General features: G+C 35.2%; 1 protein-coding gene across 1 annotated transcript in view; it reads left to right on the forward strand.

The window, feature by feature from the left end:
* The window catches only part of KCNH8 (potassium voltage-gated channel subfamily H member 8), a 177,177-nt gene that overhangs the window by 135,654 nt on the left and 19,105 nt on the right, over positions 1-22,418 (forward strand). Inside the window, exons 9-12 of the mRNA XM_071429316.1 lie at positions 132-331; positions 2,040-2,289; positions 6,727-6,941; positions 21,655-21,693. Coding sequence (XP_071285417.1) covers positions 132-331; positions 2,040-2,289; positions 6,727-6,941; positions 21,655-21,693 — 704 coding nt within the window. The remainder of the gene's footprint in view (positions 1-131; positions 332-2,039; positions 2,290-6,726; positions 6,942-21,654; positions 21,694-22,418) is intronic.

Here is a 22,418-nt window from a genome sequence, read left to right on the forward strand (position 1 = left end):
TATATTCAAAAGCTTTACTATATCTCTTAATCAGGAAATTTTCACTCTGTGAAGATGCTGTTTATGTTCTTTGTTAAGTTTTATTGATCAACAAATCACTCCACATTGCATGTCATTTCTATGCTTCCTAGCTCTGATGCATGCCTTGGTGTTTGGCAATGTGACTGCCATAATTCAGAGGATGTACTCCAGGTGGTCCCTTTATCACACAAGAACCAAGGATTTGAAGGACTTTATACGGGTCCATCACCTGCCACAGCAGCTAAAGCAAAGGATGCTTGAATATTTCCAAACCACGTGGTCTGTCAATAATGGAATTGATTCCAATGAGGTAACCAAACTAGGGGGTATTTGTATTTAATTGTTCTGACTATGAAGTATGACTATGAGGCAAGGAGAGGGGTATTTTTTCTTTTGTAATGGTGTGTTTTGTGTGAAGTTACATAGCAAAGAAAATCATGCCTAAAAATAAACCTCGATTATCCCAGGAAGAGGATACACAATTGAAAAAACAGGTTTAAAACATCAAATAATGTAGAAAAATTCAGTCCTCTGTGATTCTCAAATGCTGAAGAGGCATTCATCAGAAATCTTTTAGATGATGCCAGCAGAAATGCTATAATGAGCATTTCTCTCTTTCAGTAAACAAAATATCTACATGGGGATTTTAGGTCCTTTTTAAAGGAAGGACTTGGATGCCCTTTCCTTCCTCCTTCATCTTATTTATTCCAATACTGTAAACAAATTATTTAGGCTGAATTTTTATATTATTTATATCACTACCTTTTTAAATATTGCACAGTGTAACTTGAGAGTGAAATCAAAAGACAGATTTCTGGTGGTGTCTGTGCTTGCTTGTTTTAAATTACTTATCCAGGTTATGTGTTACTGTACTGCAGGAGAAATAATGGCTTCTCTCTGCTGGAGTGTTATTTGAATGGAGCACTCCCTTTAGGTTTCTTGTTATCTGTGTTATAAAACTCAGTGGTCTCTAAAGATAATGTGGAAATAAGCAGAAAGATTTGGGGTTTGGAACATTCTTTTCCTGATAAATTCTTTTTGTGCTGTGCACAGCACAAAGAATGGGATTTTCAACAGCATCTTAGCAACAGAAGGAGCTTAGTAAGATTTACAAAGGTACAAAAATTACTTAGATGTCAAAGCTTTCCGAGATGTGGTTAATGATCTTCAGCTTTTGTACTTTCTGTACCTTAGTCACACTGAAAGTGAGTGACTGCTGTACTACAGCCACAGCTCCTGGAGAGACCATCAGTCTTTTCATTATTTCCCTCCTATGGATAAAGCACCTTGTCTGAGCCCACCTGGTCAAGCATTGACTGATTGCACTGTTCAGATGCCACATCCCCTCAAACTACAAAAAACCTCTGTATTTGTGGATTTGCAGCTTGGAAGGAAAAAGTGAGACCTCATGGTCTTTTAGTTTCCATAGGTTCTTCCATTGAATGTGCAACTTCTCTCCATTCCTTTCCCACCCCTCCTTCAGTGTCCATTTACATTACTAAAAAATAAAAATAACAACAGGAAAAAAAACCACATTTAAGGCAGGGGTTTTTATTAGTTATTCCTGTTGCAGCAGTTTTACTATAGAAGAAGGAATATTGCATATTGATGAATTTTATAGAATTCTCTGTTTTCATTGCATATGTCACTGTGTACAATGGTGTACCTGAGCAGCCTACTGTGTTCTATCAGAGAGAAGAACTTGGATGAACTTAAATAGTGCATTAGAGAGAATTTGTACAAACAGTATTGCTGACCTTTTTTCCTGAGTTTTTTTGGGGGTTTTTTGGTGAGGCTTTTGGGGATTTTTTTTTTTAATCATGTTTTTCCTGGAATTTATCATATTAAAATTTCTTAAAATAGCACATCTCATCAAGGGGATAAGAAAAATTGGAGAGAAGTATTTGTGACAGTATGACAGTGCCACACCACTTAATCAGGCCACTTCTGCAAAACCGGAAACAAATAATTTTACAAATTTTCTCTTTTTCATCTTTGTTTTTTCTTCTTTTGGGCAGCTTTTAAAAGACTTCCCAGACGAGCTGCGTTCAGACATCACCATGCACTTGAACAAGGAGATTTTGCAGCTTTCCCTTTTCGAGTGTGCCAGTCGTGGTTGCCTCAGGTCTCTGTCTCTGCACATCAAAACCTCCTTCTGTGCTCCTGGGGAATACCTCCTACGGCAGGGAGATGCCCTGCAAGCGATCTACTTTGTGTGCTCAGGTTCCATGGAAGTCCTGAAGGACAGCACAGTGCTGGCAATCCTTGGTACGTTCACAATCATAGACTCAGAGTAAGAATTGTCCCCCAGTGCAGGAGAACCTTCACTACTAACTGGTGGCTAAGTGTGTCCTAATTGTCTGATGAGAAAGAATTTGTTTAGTTTTAATCTGCAATACCTATATTATGTACACTCCTATTTTTTCTTTTGTTTTTAGTTTGAACTTCCTTATATTTTGACCTAAAGAGCCTTCCATTGCCAGATTGTTAGCTGTGCAGTATTTCACTTCTGATTTCCTTATACTTATTCTCTCTTCTTTTCATGTAAACAGGCACTTGCAAGCTTTTGACACAGCTTGCTGCTTTCTGCTGTATTTGGTGGTGGTATTGACAGCTCAAAGAACATTGATTATCAGTGCCTAAATCTTTCATAAAAATTAGTGTCCAGGCAATGCTCCCACTAATACTCCCAAGTCAAAGAAAGCAATAAGAGCCTACTTTTTCATTCTCTGGCTCTTGCTTATGAACACCCCTTGCAGAAAAGCCATGTGGTGAAAAACAAGCATTGTTGGCTCTGCTCCCCCAAGCTACTTTATGCTAACTGATGCTGTATGCAGTTATCTGAGTATATTGGAACTGAGAAAGGCCAGAAATTCTACTCTAATTCTACTCTAATAAATTTTTAGTTGCTGTTTGCAAGATGACTGTTTTTACTCATTGAGGTTTAAGCATCTCTACCTATAATTTCTGTGATTTGCCTCAATCTAAGTCCTACTTAAGAAATTCTCTTTATCTTCAGCTAAAGAATGATTAGACCTGTCTCAGTTAATGTTTATGAAGTTCTTTGGCAAAATAAAGTATAAAATTTCACTCTAAAAGAATAAAATTATTTTATTATGATTTTAATATCTGTTTAGACTTAAATGTCTTCTTTCTAATAACTTTTAATATTCTTATAAAACAGAGTTAAAAAGAACGTTTCCATTTTTGCTTTCCTTCCTGTTTTGTGGGATTACGCTAGACCATTGATAATGGAAGCTTCTGGTCTTCTGTAATTGAATTTCCTTAATTTTACTAAAATGAATTTCATTGCTCTTTTTTAGAATATATAAATGTGATACAGGTCCTATTTGTTTCAGAACTCCTTGATTCCGTTAGATTGACAGACCACATCACTCCATCTCTTGTTTGTTTTTAGGAAGTTTAAGAATCTCTTGATTTCATTGGATCACATAGATCAGAGTTATAAAATATGACTTAAAATAAAAAAGCTAAAAGTCAGCAAGAGTTCAAGAGGTAGTTCCATTGGAACTCTGATATTTCTTTAATGATTCTATCTTCAGGCACTTCTGAAAGTGTTAATTAAAGCATCATTGTGTAATGGTGACAAACAAAACAACAAGAAAGAGATTAGAGGATTTCTGAGAGAAGTTAATGAAATCATAATGCAAAAAACATAAACATAACAGAAAAATAATTTTTTGTTACAGTGAATGGGAGCTTCACCATTTAAACCTAATTAACACCAGCAGAAGGTGAATGCATCAAACATGTAGGTCCCTATGGGTAATTGTGTTGCTGATGTCATGTAAATTCAAGACAGCAGTTTTTTTCCCTAACAATGCTGAATTACTTGCAGTCCCCAGAATATTTTAGAATTCTGTCCTGATTCTAATTCTAGTGGATTAGGTTTTGTTTACTGAACCATTCTCACTAACAAGCAGTGCAGCAACAACTCAGTGAAATGCTCTCATTAAATACATCTTTGCCTCCTCTAGAAACTATTATTTTATCTCTAATAATGATGGTTAGGATATATTTTATGGTAAAATATGTTTTAATATGAGTTTTGTACTGTTTGAGCATATATCTTTGATTTGAGGAAAATATTGGGCATAAGGTATTTGAAAAATATCCATAATGAGAACATTTATAACTTTGACTACATGTCCCTGATTTATTGAAAAACAGATGTGTCTGTGAGAAACATGTATATATAAGCTTATTATCCAATTAAAGAAAAAAGAAAAGAGCTACTAAGAATAGCTGAAATTATTCTGTTATGTAACAAATGTTGACATTCAAGGTAGAATCAGTTAATCACTTCATTAATTCTACATGAAACTTCAGGTTACTACCTACAGCCTTTGCTGCATGATTTTCTTTTGAAAAATAAACATATATTAGCACTAGCAGACCAATTTTAGTATCTTTAAGCCTGAAATTACTTCAAAATTTTAACTACAATCCAATAAAAATCTAACATTTTTTCAAAATGTTTAAGAAGTATGGATACTAATACTGTTCATATATCTAAAAAGTTTCTAATTAAGATGTTTAAGGATCAGTTTTGGTATATTTGAAAAATTCTTTCCCTTGTCCAGCAATACAAAATATCCAAACAACAAGCAATAAATTAACACTGACAGCCCTTTGCTTAATAGAATGGAAGAAATCTAAAGAATTGTTGATATTTACAGTAAAATGTAAAAGTGTATAACTGCTTTGCTTTCTGCTGTATTTTATTATGTAGCAATACATGTTGTGTTGAGCAAAGACAGATGGTATCGTTACCTATCAAATTTCTCTTTCCCAGACTGACCTAATCTCATTCTAGTTGTCATTTATACTAACTGAGATTTCTAAGAGACACCAAAGTACATTAATGTATGTATATTTCTATCATAAGAGAAAAGCCCTCAAGGTAGGGACCTTAAGTTTATGACATGTACCATTGAGAAAGTTGTTCAAGCTCCACATAAATAAGAAAAAAAAATATTTTAAGGTACTAAAAATGATATATTATAGTGTGAAACTATCCTATTTAAGAAAGTTCAAGGATGGTTAGCTGGTTAGTTTAACTTTGCAAGCTGACCATTTCCTGTGTAATACACAGTTGGAATCACATGGTGGGTGGATTTTCCAATGTGACAGTCTTAAATTATTATTTATTCATCACAGAATAATGTAAGATTGAAAAGATCTTCAGATATTCAGAAGCTACCCAGCTTAAACCTGCTTAAAGCGGGGCAAATTTATCTCAGTCGTATCGACTATGTCCAGGCAAGTTTTGAACATCTCCAAGGATGCTCACAATTCCACAGCCTCTTTGGGTTGGCTATTCCACCGTTTCCTGACTTTCATTTCCTGATCTATAATGAGAATTTAATTTATTATACCCTGCGCCCAGTACATCTTGTTGCCCTGTGCACTCTGAAGAGAAGTTTAACTGTTTTCTCTACAGTTTTCTGCTGGGCTCTTGAAGACAGCAATAATATCCTTCCTTTGCCTTTTCTTTGTAAGATGGAGCAATAGCCTGGTTTTTCAGCCTTTTCTCATAAATTATATTCCTTAGTCCCTGATTCTTCATAGCTTCTTTTTGACTCACTCTAATATGTCAATATTATGTCTTCTACTGGGAAGTCCAAAACTGGACACAGTGCTCCAGATGAGGCATGACAAATACAGAGGAAAATAGTCATTTCCTGGGACTTGCTGGCTCCACTCTTGCTAATGCTGCACAGGAGGTCCTTGAACTCCTTTGCTGCAAGGACGCATTGTTGGCTCATGTTCAGCTTGTCCACAAGGACCCCCAGGGCTTTCCTGCAGAGCTGCTGCCCAGCTGGTCAGTTCCCAGTCCATACTGCTCTAGGGAGGGTTTTCATCCCAGGTAGAGGACTTGGCATTTGGTTTTGTTGAACTTCATGATTCATTCCTAGCAGCCATTTATCTTTCATTGAGGTCCTCCTAAATGGCAACTTTGTCCTTCAGTATCATCAACCAATTCCCTCAGTCTGGTACCGTCCATGATTTGCTGAGAATGCACTCCATCACACTGTCCAAGTCTTTAACGAAGACCATCTGCTTTAACTTTTGGGGAAAACCTCTGGCTCAATGACTGCACTTTGGAATTTATACCTCAGATCAGATATTTATGGAAGCTTTTAACTATAAAATATTTGTGCTTCTCAACATCTGGTCAATTGAGGTTTTAAATACAGCCAGTGTTCTAAGGCAGTCTTGCCCATAAATGAAAAAGAAAAAAAAAAAAAAGGCGCAAGAATTCTTTATTAAGCAATTTTTTCTTCTTGACAGAAATGTTAAAATGCTACCTTAACACCTGCACATTTTAAGACACTCACAAAAACACCTGACAACATCTTTTTTGAAAAATAATTGCACCTGTTATTAGTCACTGGTGTAAATCTTCATTTTATATATATTTAATTTATTGCTCCCTTAAATCAGCCAGTTGCCTGTCTGGAAATTAGTTTTTGTACCTCCAATTAATTGTGTATAAGTTTGCACCTGCAAAAAGAGGAAAAAAAATTAATCTATGATCCTTTAACATAATATTAATTAAACAAGGCATTAATAATAATGGGATTTCAGGTTCAGGTATAGCAATTATATTAAACAGCTTTATGATTCAAAAAAGTAAAGAATTTATGCTTTGAAGATAATTATTTTTGTATTCTCTTTCAGGTAAAGGAGACTTAATTGGAGCAAACCTATCCATTAGGGATCAAGTTATTAAAACAAATGCAGATGTTAAAGCTCTGACATACTGTGACCTCCAATGTATTATACTCAAAGGTCTCTTTGAAGTGCTCGACCTGTACCCAGAGTATGCTCACAAGTTTGTTGAAGACATCCAGCATGATCTCACTTACAATCTAAGAGAAGGCCATGAAAGTGATGTAAGTATCTTTAAAGGTCTCTGCAGTTATTGTAATCTTTCAGGTGTTTCACATACCTCAGTAATTTCTTATAATTTTGCCACCGTATAGACATAATATGTAAATTGTGTTAAAGGAACCGCTGATTCCATTTGTTTGATAATTCAGATATTACCTACATTAATTTTTTATCAGTTGGTCAGATCATAAATATCTGACTACCTCACTGCTTCTCATTTTCCATAACATCATCCATGAGATAAAGTTCTTTGGTTTTTTAATATTTTTTGTTTATGTCTAAAAATAAGTCATAGTTATGTAAGCAATGTGTCCAAATAAAGGGTTTTAGCCATACCTTTTCTAGAAGCTCATGTGCCAGCCTAATGAACCCTCATTTCATACATCATTGGTTATCACTTTTAGTAAAGAATGTCATCACACATACTGAAAATGAAAAACAGTTGTTTCTCATACACTCCAATTAAAATGTGCTTTTTCCACTTAAACGAGTATTTTATTTTGGAAAAAAAAAAGGCAAAACAAACAAAAACCCCAAGCAAATACAAAACAAGAAGAAATTCCAGATAAAGCACTCCTGAAAGGCTTCAGTACAGACTCACCAAAGTACTTTCACTGATTATATGATTACTTTCAAGATTATAGAGAAAATATGTATATTCGGATTTTAATAGTGAAAAGCTTTTATGACATCTCTCTTTTTCTGACCTTATCACATGAATGCTCAAAGACAATTATAGCTAAACTTTCAATTTGGTGTTTAACAGTTCAGGTGTTTGCTCTGTTTTGTTCTTCTCCTAACACAGAGAGAAGTAACATTGGAAAAACATGAATTTTCACTAGGACACTCTCAAAAGAGGGGACAAATATATTGCTAAGGAAGAGTGCACCAAAGCACTTTTCAGTGCAAAACCCCAATGAGTTTGATATATGTTCTGATTTTTCTACATAGCTTCCTATTAGGTTCACTTTGGTGCCAGTGTTTCCACAGCAACACTCTATTAAACCACTGCAGCAGAAAGGAGCCCATATATAAGTGTGTACTTCTGGAGAGGAAAATAACCAGGGTATCTCATTTGTTTGTCTCTTGAAATGTCTCCAAACTTCCTGCTGCTGAAAACAGCAGCTGGGACTACACAGCTGTTCTGAGAGCCTGGCGATCAGTTTGTTTAATACTTTTCCCTCAGGGAGGAATGTTTGATCTGAAAAGGAGTAAAACTCCATGCAAAGATAGGGTTTGAAGATTATTTCATTCCCCTCTACAGTTTTGTCATGGAACTTGATGGATCCCCTCAATGTGTTGCTTCATGCTTTTCTGTATGGTGACAAATCTGGGGGTCACGCTCTCAGCTGCATTCAGGTTTTATAAATTCAGGGACAACTCTTCCCAATTAAAGTCAGCTGGGTGATGTAGAGACTCTCTGCTGAGAGCAAGCCTACCACAGCCTTGAAGGTGAGTCTTTCTCAGGGTCTATGAGGGATTTGAAGTAATGTGGGACACATCCAAGCAACTTTTCTACTTTAAAGTAGAAAATTTTTAGAGCATATTTGAATCTATGCCATATTTTCATGGTATGATCTGTTACCTTAAAATTAAAGGAAAAAATATCCTGACATGGAATAGCATCCAGTGTCACAAGCAGACAAACAGAATCCATGACAGATTATGATTGTCACTTTTGCCTACATCCTCTGCTTAACTATCCCCTCATCTACTATTTCTCTTGCAATGGAACATCTCATTTCTATTCCAACCATTTTACTTACCAATAAGGATAAACAGTATAAATAAGGCAGCCAAAAATTGTACTACCACAAAAACAGGGTTAAAAAAAATGAGGACAGATATCTATGTCAGTAGCATGAGTTCCTGGTCAACCACTCACTTTGCTTCAGCAGGAACATACCCTGTCTTTGCTTCAGCTGGAATATCCTTGCAAACAGAAAAAATTGGAATTATCTTATGGTTACTCTCAGAGAAAAGTAAGAAGTTTTCAGATGTAAGTTTGTGGGTGTGTTAATATGGCTTCTTGCTTCTTTTCGCTTTTTTGGTTTTTTTAATACAGGACTTAGGAATGGTGTTATGGGAGAGCTTGTCATCTAGGCCACTGTATCTGAATTCCCTCTCCCTAATATAGGGAGATTTTACTTTTGAGAGTATCTGTGATTTCTTTATGGGATTTTTGGGTTTGGAGAACTTTTCCATAGTTAAACAGTAGATCTACTCATTTGAATAAGTCTGTTTCTCAGTCTCTTTTTCTTGGATGCTTTAAATGACTGTAAATCTGTAGCTGAATGTGAATTTAATACTTAAAATGAATCACCAGCAGTATTTAGGGTCAGGTGAACTGCAGGGTGAAATAACATGAATTTCCCCTCTATGACTTGTGAGCTGTCATTAAGTCTTGACCTAAAATGTTATTGCATTTTCAGTCAAAGTCCACAATATCTACTGTAGGTTGAAGATTTATTGATACTTTAAGCCAGCATTAAAAACCTGAGAATGAATAAGAATTTTTTCCTGGTTGTTCACTATCCCCTTTCCACCTTCATTGCTCTGATTAAAATTGAATCAGAGATTTGAACTTAATTAGAAGAACATGGACAAAAAAAGGGGTCAGAAGTCATCTGCAGTGTCCTTCTCTTGAAGTATCAAAATTGGATATTTGGAAGGTTACATATCTTCTCTACCTACACAAACACAAAAAGAAAATATTTTGAATTTGTTTTCTTTGTTCATTTGCAAGTCTAAGAGGATATACAAAGATGTGGTTCACCTGCACTAAACTGTGAGTAAGGTACGACTGTGGAAAAGGCTCGAGGACTTCTACAGTTGTGTCTCTTTCCAGTAAAATGAGGAGATGCAACCAGCTCTCCCAGGAACAAGTAGAAGCTGTAGCTGTCCAGTTAGAGACCGATTGAAAGAGCTGTTTAGCAATCTTGGGAGAAAAGTCCAGATTTTGAGTATAGGAGCAGACAACTATTTCAAGCTCTAATGAGAAAAAGGTAGAGAAACAGATGTAAAATCAGAGAGATAGTAATTCCTGGTTTAAGAGTTATCATGAGGAACCATTCAAATGCTAAGTGATTTATCATTAAAACCATTAATGTGTGTTCCGCCACTCTGGCAGTGCTACTTTGCCATCTTTTTATACATTTTCATCACAGCAAGATATGAACTAAGAGAAGAGACTTTTTGTTGATTTTGTGTATTCTGTCCCTTGCTTTCCTTGCTCCCTTTTGATCAGTAAACCAATAACTGGTTTTAAATGTATTCAAATATTAGGGACAGTTAAAAAAGACTAATTTTTCTGGTAGCTGGAGTTGACATTAAAACAATTCAACCATTTCAACCAATTTATTTAGGTTTGTGACTATGTTGTCATAGTAAGGAAATAGTTAGCTGAGTGACACAGATTTTGACACATGCCTCACCCTATCTGTATAATTTTTCACTATGAATTACAGTTTTCGTATGTATTAGGCAGTGAGAGTGTCCCATATCTGATTTGATAAAACTGAGCACTCAGAAGAAGGTTCTTAAAAGGTATGTGGGTACATCTATACCCATACATTAATATGGCAGAAACTTGAAATTATTTTGTTATCCACCAGCCCTGGAAAATGTGTTATTTGAAGCATTTAGAGAGTAGCAGCAGCTGTTCATAATTCTGAATTATCCTATGAATATTCTATGAAGAACTCAGAATAAGTCAATGTTTGGACAATATCTTTGTAGGCTTCGGGAGAGTTTATTGTTTCTGATTATTTCTTATATACACGCAAAAGAATTTACAGTGTAGACAACATTTTTCATATTAAAAAAAAAAAGGCTCGTTAGAGTCACACTCATAAAAAGAACAAGAAGCCTCCTTGACACCTATACCATCAAGCTATAATTCAGTCCCTGAAGAAGACAAGGCACATGCAGGCACAATCTTTGTCTCACTAAGGTGTATTGTAACTTTTCAAAAAGTTACAGTCCTGAAGAGCTAAAAATCTCTATTTGTAGATAGGCCTTGCAACTAAAAAGAATCTACTTTTCCTTTTGTAGGCTTAAAAGTAGTGTGCTGGCTCCTAGAAAAGCTTTTCCTTCCCCTCTCCCCAAAGAGGAAGCTGTTCTCTAAAATGAAAACACTCCGTTTGTGAAACACAAGGAAGGGTTGATTGTGTCAGTGCATCGCAGTGTAAACGAAACATAAGGACAAGGTTTCATGAAAATGTGGTAGATTCCTTCTCCAGTAGGGAACGTGGAGTCTTAGTGCACTGTAGCCAGGTTCCTTGATAATAAAATAAATAAATAGACAAATACATTTTAAAAGGCAATCTAGCAACCAAGAAGCAATAAAGCAAAGAATCTGCACCCATCTTCCCTCTGGAATGCATTATCTTACAAATAGGGATTAATTCTTGTCCTTTGAATAGGCTGGTGTTTAGAATTTATTAAATTTTAATGACTGAGTTGTGAGGAATTTTTAATATAATAAAGCTCAGGTCATTATTAGCAATATCTAAGAAATTCCAAGAGATGCTCCTCATTTTCTATTGGAAAATCTGACAACTGACCAAATCAATTGTTTGTAAAGGTGAAAGCAGCTCTAAGCTCTGGAGCTCACAATAGAGGGCACAGCTTGGGAAGAAAAATGTCTACAAATTCTAATCTAAAATATGAGATTTCTGGTTCATTCCAGCTAAGCCTTAAGTATTTTAAAAGTATATGAGTAATTCTTCTCCATGTCATTTTAGCTGCTTATTTGAAGACTTTTATCTTTCTTTGTTCTAACTGTTGGCATTGAAGTCAGAAAATGAATAGCAAAAAATATTTTGAATGCAAGCACAAAATTGAGATTAAATCCTGCCTTGCCACTGTTTGGTTTTCAGCTAGTAGATTACATATTTGACAGGAATTCATTCTTGCCTTTTTAGTCATGCATTTTCTAGATCTAGATTTCTACTATAGGTAATCTGAATTTTTGAATGCTATTTTCCAATATAGCAATAACAATTTCTATTATATATTTCATTATCTATTATGAATCAGCATTGAAAGTAGTGAGAAATTTCAGATTTTTTTAATGCACTGTCTGCATAGAAAATAGTATTTCCCTTTAAAGAAGCAAACAACTTATCATATTTGCTACTCTATAAACATTAAGAAAAAAAAATTTTTAAAGTTTTTTTAACTTTGGCAAGTTTTATGAGACAAGAAAACCTGATAGAAACAGTCACATAACTACTTATTTATCGACAAGCAGGGTGCCCCCAACACAGGGAATGATTGGCATCTGACACCATTGATTCAGAAGGCTGAACAATTGCTTAATTAATCTATATTATATTACATTATACCATACTATGGCTATACTACAAAGAATACTAAAGAAAACTCGTGACTGTCTCCCAACAGTCAGGACACAGCTTTTTCCAATTGGCCAAGGAAAAAGATAATCCCGAGCAGAATCCAGCTGACAAATAACTTCAGGTAAACAATCTTCCTAACACATTCCATATGTGCAAAACAACAGGAGCAGCAAGTAGAGATAAGAATTGTTTTTCTCTTCTTGTCTCTGTGCTTCTCCAGGAAAAACCCCTGAGAGAGAATTATGTCTCTCTGTTCAAAGAATGTGAATTGAATGCCACACTTACTGATGCGTTTAACTTCCAAAGTAAAAAAAATAACAAAACAAAAAACAAACAAAAAACAAACCAACTTATTTCTTGGGCATTACCTGTGTGTTTATAATAAAAGTCATGCATTGAAAAAATAAATTTCCAAATCAGCTCTTACTGCACTGCAATACTTAATCACCATTCCTCTACTCCAGCCTAGATCCCAGGTCTTCCTGCACACATGTAGGACAATCGCAAGTTGCAAAATATTTTTAATAATAAGTAATTTTCACAGAACATTTCCCAAATAATTCCAAACAACTTTTTAATAGAGGAAATGGTTTTTTCGCACCACCCAGCAGCTATGTAAAATGAAGTGGTTTACCTTAAAAAAGTCAATCAGTCGTTTTTTAACAGTAGGGCTGGATAAATTTGAGGAAAACTTCTAATTTTTAAATATGATTAGAGCATATTAAGCACCCATCTTTGACAGTAGCTTGTCTGGTGGAGGATCATGTATTATTATTGCAGGTGTAACTTGCTGGTGTTTATTGTCAGTAAATATAAATCTTGCAGAATAAGAGACCAATCAATGCCAGGTTTTGTGTTTCTATGCAATTATTACAACAAATAGAATGTAGAATTGAATAAATCACCTAAAGTAATGGAAGTCTAGTATTTTATCTGTATGATTATTCAAAATGCAAAACCCAACAAATAACTAAAATAATTTTTAAGCTGTGAACCAACTGTTTATTGTCTTTCTCTTTCCTCCACATGCACACGGTTCCCTTTGCTCTAGTTGTTCTGGTAGAAGCCCTAAGTGACTGATGGCTGAACAGCCACTGCTTCTGCCCAAAAGACACCATATATTAATTTTTCCTTTACACCTCTTGATATGAAGTGGAGTCTATAAACTTCTCAACTTCTCAGTGATTATAGTGTAGGAATGAAGGTGCTCCTCATACTGTCAAAAACTAAATTTTAAAACTGGTAACATATAATTAAATTTGATTCCTGTTATGTTCATTGGAGTAGGTCTCTTACCTGCCTCTGTGAGCGGACTACTCTCCAATTAGGGTTGCTGTCAAATATAACTCAAGGCTCTCACATCTTACAAGCTACTCAGATTTTTCATTTATACTTCTGGGACAAACTGGATTTTTTTCCTTCTTCCCTCTCTCTCTCTTCCTCTTCACAAAAAAAAAAAAAGTTGTTACTCTATTGCTGAACAAGGCAGCACTCACACAATGAGCTCAGCTTCTTTATTCCTATGGAACAAGTCATGCAGGTGTACATGGGTGTGAGCACTAGCAAAAAACAAACAAAATCAAAGCAGTTCATTCACCTGTTTTACACTTCATTTTTATTATTAAATGGATGCAATATATTTTGGGAATGAGCTCTAGACCAATAGCTCTCTGTAAGATATTCCACAGGTCTCCTACTTGTATTCATGACAGTATGTTTTGGTGGATCTTTGGCTATTAAGGTGGATGCTAGTTTCAAACAAGGAAATCTGCCGTAATAGCCTCCTCCCTGTGCAGGGTTACAGTCAGTCCTTCCTCCAGACCCTCACCCTGACAATTAACTTCTTAATTTACTGTGGGAGCAAGGCTGACCTGAAGCTATAGTGTAGGCCAGTCTGATGCCTTTTTTTTCTAGTCTGGTAGCTCATAAAGCTTTTTTTCTAGCAGTTACTGGTGAGCCTGATGTGTGGTGCCGCTGAGCCATCTCTTCCCTCCAGTATCTCTCAAGACAATCACCTCACTGTTGTGTTTCTAATATATTCTTCAATACGGTACGCTGCTGAGAAATAAGGCAACAAGGAAACATGTAATTCAAAAAAGATAGACTTGGTTAGCCTTTTTATTTTCTTTCCTAATATCTTTACCCGAAGAATCTTTTTTCACTAATAATCTCCTCTTTTATTTCTGTAGCCTTCAGTTATTCTAATGTTTTTGAAAATAAGGACACAGACACCTACACTGTCTGGTTTTGTCTCTAGTAATTTATTTTGCTGATTTGTGGTCATTTTCCAGTTAGAAGATTCATCCCATCACAACTTATTTGAGCAGTTATGAAATCTTTTCCATTAATATTTTTTTCATTTGTTTCTGGATTTTTAGAAGTCTTTCCCATTTTACACCTAAAACAAGTGGCCAATTCACTGTAAGGTGAATCACAGAAGATATGGAAAAGGACAAAGAGGACAGGAGGAAATTAACCTATTTACATTAGTCTGGGACTATGTAAGGTATATGTGACTCATCCCCAAATTCCAACTCTTTTGCTTTTGTGAATGGATTAAGAGACAGGAATTATGAGCTTTATATTATTAATTAAAAGCTTTGCATTATTTATTAAAAGATTTTCACAAGTAGACCTTAACACTTTCTTGACAAATACAAAAGAATTTTATATTAACTAGAATTAACATGTTTAAATAAGTGATGAAATTTTACTTCTAATTTTAGCTTTTGATTCTTTTTGAGCACTCTCCAGTCCCATTCATTTCACTTCCTGGGATTATTACATTCTGCATCAGATTATAAAGCTTAACCCGAGGGTAACAGATTGAAAAAAATCCAGGCTAGCAAAGCAGCTTATTGATGTTTCTAGATTGTTGTATGAGGAGGGTATAAAACACTGTGTCAAACAGAATTTTAGACAGGAAAAGCTCCTGGCTTTCAGAGTATTGCCTTGAAATCTAACCATATTTCTATTTTAATTAGACAGGCATGCTAGGGGATAACTTTTTTCCAATATGTCTCAGAGTGCCTTAGGGAACATGATAATATTACTTTTACAATATTAATATTATCTTTGTCTCTACGCTGTGAAAAATGGAAAATAGAATTAATCCTAATATAGCTAAACTTTAAATTACATCAATTTGGAAAGTGGATTCATTTTAATGTTTTTTATGTTATTATTCCTTTTATTTTGTGTTGATAACTGATTCATTGGGGACCTTAAATTTAGAAGCTCTTTTACAATAACTTGTCCTTCTATTATTCTGGCTAATGTAGGACTAATTAATGAACAAAATGATAGTACCACAATGTCTTCTATAAAAACATTAGTTCTGAGGGCACAGACTACCCTCATATCTAATGTTCATGTCAGAGTGGCTTATGTTGTGACATTTCTATGAGACTTGCAGAGTCCTTATAAGCTCAGGATACACACTGAGATGTGTAAAACTAAATGTAGGGTGGTCTTTGAGAAAACTGTCTATAATCTGTGCAAGCTGTGTATCAAACTGGCATTTTACATTGATACAAGCGTGTGTTCTCAATTTTGAGCTGGTATTGTTTTTAATGCAACTTTTCTTTAAACATAACAGAGCAGTAGAAAGCATATAAAAACAAAAATTATTTATGTACAAATTCAGCCAAAGCTTTTACTTATATCAAAAATATCTGCATATTTTTCTTTTTAATCATCTATACCTCCACCCAGTAAAACCAGAGCTACAAAAACTGCCTACATAAGTGCAAATACAGTTATGCTGAAAATAGATTTGATACCCAAGACATAAATTACATTATATTATTATAATCATGTTACTGTTTACCACATCACTGAAAACATTCAATGATGCAGCAAATAATAACATGATTGTAATAATAAATATATACATACATTTTATACACATATACTGTATATACAGTCCAGCACTGCATAGATAGTAAGTGTTCAGAGCCAGAGTCCATTGCTAATCACACTATGCTCAGTGTTCATTCCATCATTGTCCAAAACTGATATTGGATTTCTATTACTGTGTTTCTTTTTATGTCATGCTAATTCAAAGAATTCAAGCAATTTTCTTAAAAATTCTCCATGGATATACTGCAATCCTCAGGAAAGCACTTGCTAGCACTCATCCACTCATTTGTGCTGTGAGTGCTAACAAAACCCATGGCCAACTTTGGGAATATGTACAAATAGGCAATTGGCAGTAATAAATTTAACTGGAGAATATTCTGAAATATCCACTTCATTGTCCCCCTCTACTCTTTTCAAGACACTCTCTGAAGTTAGATATACAAGCTTACAAAAATACTAGTATGAAGTTTCATTTAAAGATAAAGCTAACAGTAAAACACATAATAATAAAACACAACTCCTTCACTGTATCTACAGCCTTAAATTGAGGAGTCTAACAGAATATCAGTCCAGGGCCAATCATGCAAATATTGATGAGCCTGTTTAAACTTTAGAGCTGCTTGAAGTTAAGCATATAAGTTTTATTGCTTTGGAAGGTGTTAGCCTTTATTTTAGTTTCTATTATGTAAGTCTTTACTTGACTGTAATCAAACTGTAGGAGTATTAACAAGCTTTCTCAACCATATCTTTTTTCTGCAGTAATCTGAAGGCTTTTCCAAAAATACAACCTGCCAGACAGTACAGTCAGTGCCAGGTCTATTGTCTGTTTTAACAATTCCTTCTTTTGTTTTCTTTTCATCTTATTGATAGACTGTTCTTTTTTCTTTTTTTTCTTTTTTTTTTTTTTTAATTCTTACTGCTACAGAGCTACAGATTTACTGTGAAAGATGCATTTTCAGAGCAGCTGAGACCCTAATTTGTTCTCCTGCTTTGGGGTGCAGAAAAGGGATGTAAGCATATAGAGGTAAAAAATACTAATTATACCATCCACATTTCCCATTTATTTATTCCTAATGTGGCACAAGTGGCAGAAATACTAGTTTTTGCTTTCTGTATAATCTTTCTAACAAGAAATGCAATACATCCTGTATTGCTAATGAAATAATTAAAGTATAATTTAAAAAAATAATGAATGCAGTGACGTTAACATTCAGGTTTTAAAGAAATATAGGAAAAGTAAACTTTAACACCAAATATAAAAGCTCATGTGAGAATTTTGTAACCAAGAAACTATTCAATTGCAAAAAAAAAAACAAAAACCATCCCAACTATCCAGAGCCAGCCACAAGCAGTCAGTTACAGAACATTTGTACCAATTTCACAAGTTAATTACAAAGAAACAAAACACTCAGGACAGCAACTTAACAGGAGATTGCAGAGCTCATGGCAACTCACAATTACTGTCTCCCTAGGACAAAACACCTGTGACAGATCTGTGTTCAACTTTTGCTGCCAATTCAATGTAGTCTGCATTGTAAGAAGCATCAGAGAATGCTGAAAACACCTGCTTCCACAAAATACTCTTTCTTTATCTGTCCATTAAGTGAGGAAGAGAGATAAGAATAACCCTGAGAAAATACAGAAACAATTCAATGAATAATAGAAAGTCTTAAAAAGGAAAAAAAAAAAACCAAGAAAAAACACAAAGGGGGTGGGGATGGCAAATTGCTCAGTATAAAACAATTATATCTAACAAGCTCTTTGTGAGTGATTGAGTCTTTTGTGATTTAGAGGACTTGTGATATTTCATTAAAAATTTCCTAATTACAGAAAACTGAGGCCAGAGCACATGCGAGGCATTAAGATTTGCAGCAGTACAATAATCTCCTGTTATGTACTTGTATATTTTCCATTACCATACAGTAAATATTCAAAGAATAGAACATCTGGTGTGCATTCTTGGGGCTTTTGCCCACCCTGCCAGTGCTACTAAATGGGCTTTTCCCATTTCTAGATGCTGACTAAGAATATTAATACACCACTTTGATTTCAAATCCTTTCCTGAAAAGGTATTTTATCCTTTTGACTCCTCAATATAAAGAATTATTCATGTGTTTTAGTACCAAAGATTACAAGAAAATAAGTGAAATTATGTTTGTATTTTTATTCCTGCTTCTTGTGAAGGCAACAAGAATCAGACAAGCAAACACTGGTAACATTCTATTGAGCCCCAGCATGCAAACTTACTGACTGGGCATATAATGCATTAGCCTCCAATTTAGCTGTGTCTCTGTATTTTTCTCTGTCGGGTTTTATCATTGGAATTCATCTTGAATCATTGTACAGCTAATTACCTGAGCTGGTCCCGGTTCCTCGTAGTGATTCTTTATGAATGACTACTGCCTCTTGACACTGAAAAAATGTTCAGACCACTGTCTTCCAACAGCAAACCACCAGTGTTTTCAGATGGAGAAATATTCTTTTTGTGCTTCTAATAAAGCAAGTTAAGGATTACTGAATTTTTAAATTCTGTGTATTAAGATATTAAATAATTGGAAGATTCTAGATTTGTGATTCCATACATGGAAGAATTTTATATGATTCTGCTTTTGGTACATGATCTATTATTGTTTTGGCTTGTAAAATTAAATTTTGTAGCCGGTTTCACAGGACATAAAGAGAAACCACAGCTGAAATCATACTTTACTTAGGCTCTTTGACTGTATTTCACATTACTCATGCTAACATAAATCTTTCTGGTTTTCTCTCAATGCATAGTAAGTTAAATATCTGTGTTTTTTCTTTCAGCTGCCCTCTTCCTTTGAGAGTTGTACTTCTTTTAAAAGGCAGGCATATGAGGTATTTGGCACACTCTTGGCATAAGGAAAAAAATACAGCATTTTATAGAAGACTTTGCTAGTGTGTTGCCCTAAATAAAAGGTTTTAGTGTCCTAGAAACTAGGGCACCACCTCCTAATTATTTACTCTGATACTACATTTTTACAAAGATAAAGCTGTGTGCATAATGAGGACTTCTAATTTACTGCACTTTGACTGGCTTTGTCCAAGTTCTTTTTCATCTTTTCTCTTTGAGACTGGAGGGAGAGACAGAGAGGAGGTGCTGGAACAAGTTTAGAAGCAAAATCCTTGAGAATTCTCTCTGGGCACAGATTAGTTTCTTTTGCCAGCTTTCAGCTACTAAGCCATAAAGCCCAGGCCCCTCTTGTGTGCGCAGGACAGGGAATGAGTATGGTTGCTGTGTATTTATACAGAAGCAATTACAAGGCTCTTTACTGTGGATTTTGTGCTATAGGAAAGATAGCTTATAGGTCCATAGTTTATTGTTCCATAGTTTCAGTCTGAAAATATTGATATTTTAAAATAAATAGTCCCCAGTGGATTAAAGGAGGTTGTCTGGGGGAGCAGGAGAAGCCTGATAAGCAGCTTCTCACATCATGGGCTCCATGTTTGTACTTACTCCTCTTTTCTGCTACACGGCCTCCTGAGAACACTCCCTCCTCTTCTTGCAAAAAGCAACCTGCCTTCAAAAATTCCTTTACCCTTCTCTTGGGAAGGTCACAAGGCAACCAAGTGCTGCCACTAACCCCATTTGCTGTGCAGCCAGCTTCCCCCTGCTGCAGTGACCAAGGCAGGGTGACACAGAGCGGAGAGGGATCGATGGGTGGCTGTGGCTCCTGTGCTGAGCAGCAGCAGGGAGGTCCAGAAGCAAGGGCACAGTGCTAGCAACCGGTCATGCAGCTTAAAACCCACATAATGATTTCTTTGTCTGTGTTTTCAAGATGTACAGTCAGGATTAACAAGTATTCAAGAGGGAAAAACAGCAACATTAAAACAAAAAGGGAGAGAAATCTTCACCCACCTTACAAATTACAAGTGACAATTCACTTCTAAAACCTTCAGCAGGAAAATGCATACTTTCTGAGATGTTTTTTGTGAAGCTGCTAATATTTTGGATTTGCCTGGAATTTTAATTAAGGCTGCTATTTAACATTCCTGCTGTGCCTAGAAGCCAAGCAAACTGATGTCCCAAAATTCTGGGCACAACTTTAAACTAATATTTTAAACATATGTGCAAAGAAGGCCAGTAGTACTTCCTAATTCTGACATTAATATTCTAGCACATTTCTAGTTTCCTCTCATCCTGAATCTTGAAGATACTGATTTTTCAGTTGGCATAGATTAAAATGCCACTTATGAGATTTCAGTATCTGACATCTCATTCTCTGCTAATATCACCTAGTACTCTATCTAACTCAGTAAGAACACAGCAGTTATTTTGTTTACATAGCCTCATTATTGCAGTTGTTCTATTAGGCAGTTATTAGTATTTCTACATTTAATGATACACCTGCTACTTGCTTGGCTGTTGTGGAGTAGGATTTCTGCTTACAAAAACTTAGAATATTCTGTATTTGTATATTATACCACTACTAGTACCCTCAGTACAAAACAGTTTTTAGGTTAACCTGAAAGACTTGGAACAAAATAAAAAATTATAAAACTACACACAATTATTATTTTCAAATCTGTGCCTAAATTTGACGATTTAGGTGTTCTGAAGACACTTGTCAAACAAACTGAGACATTCAAATGACTTTCAGAAATGCCTAACTTCTACCTTTGTTTGGAGAAAAATAAATTGACTGATGGGTTACAGCACTTTTTGCCTTGATATGTGGGTTTAGGAAAGCTGAAAAAAATCTCTCAAAATTTTACCTGGCAGACTGAAATGTTCATATAAATACAGTATATAGGCTGCCAGAGACTTGCCCACAGTCAAGATGTGGCCATTCAAATAAACAGCAGAATTTTCACAACAGATATTACTCAGCAGTTCCAGTGGATTTTATTAGAAGTAGTTACTCTTGAAGTTGCATCATTTTTCCTTTTTCCTTTTGTTTTGTTTTACTTTCTGTGTAATTCAGGAAAAGAAAATACAGGGCCTTGAATAGGTTAGACACCTCTCCCTCAGGGCTACCTTACTCCTACTTGCTTCAGTCCCACCACTGCTTTTGAAAATTCCTCAAAGATGCTGGAGATACTTAGTTCATCTTCACATACAGACTAGGCTGGCACAGGAGCTAAAGTTAAGCATGGCCAAAGTAGAGCACTTGCTCCTGCACTTCCACCAAACCAGCACTGAAATCTACCAGCCATGCTTTCATACATCTACATTTAATTGCAGGTTTGGAGTCTTGATCTACTTTTTATTAAAGTAAAATAATTTATTTTTCATTAACTTGCTTTTTATTTAAGATGAAACAACTTTTTTTTACTCTCACAGCACCTGTTTGCAAGGATTATCCTTAGTTCAGTGTTATGTCACCATTTAATTTAATACACCATTTTATTTAATATCATGAGTGTCTTTTCTTGTATTGACATAAATGTTCTGGTTTAGATGTTTGTATCCCATTGGAATCCAAACTGTACAGATGTACATACTTCCTACCTTTTGGTTTGTTTTTTGCAGGTAATATCAAAATTATCCAACAAGCCTACACTATCCCAGGTATGTTGATCACATTTTAATTATGCCAAGCTTCACTTTGAACATGCACATAATTATAACCAGAACAAACTCCTTCCTTTCCTTCTTGAAAACAGACTTCAATTTTTTCAGAATGAGAATTTAAATAGCATCCTGCAGATAGTTCTGCCCATTTTATGAGTAACAGCTTATGATCTTTTCTCCCAGGTGCTAAATTTGAATATCCTCCTATAGCAACTACATTCTAGATACATGGCTACCCAAGCCAAAGTTTTGAATATGGGTAACACTCGTTCTCTGTAGAGTATAGGCAGTATCAGTGCCAGGTCCTGTACAATTTAATCATCATGACAGCCTTTGAATGACTACTACAGTTGACAACAAGGCTTTTCTATTTTATAAAGACATGCCTTCTGTCAAAACTTGGAATTCTTACCTCTTCATATATACCTCAAATTAAGACACTACTAAATCTGTAAACACACACCAAGAGAAAAGCATACATTCAACCAAAGTGTGTTGTAACAGAATTAAACCTATGCTGCAGAACATTTGGACAGATGCTAATAGGGGCTTAGAATATTTGGATAAATTCCCCAAATCTGTATTTTCACCCAGCCTGTATTCTCACTTGGCCTGAATGTGGGATTTCTGACTATGCAGGGTCATCTGAGGTTTTCTATCTAAAGCTAACAGTGCCTTAATCAAGCTTGATTAAGAGGACTAGCCTGTAAAAAAAAAAAAAA

The sequence above is a fragment of the Agelaius tricolor genome, unplaced genomic scaffold, assembly GCF_023055355.1.
Source record: "Agelaius tricolor isolate 1412-34295 unplaced genomic scaffold, bAgeTri1.0.p SCAF_6, whole genome shotgun sequence".
In the NCBI taxonomy this organism is placed as follows: Eukaryota; Metazoa; Chordata; class Aves; order Passeriformes; family Icteridae; genus Agelaius; species Agelaius tricolor.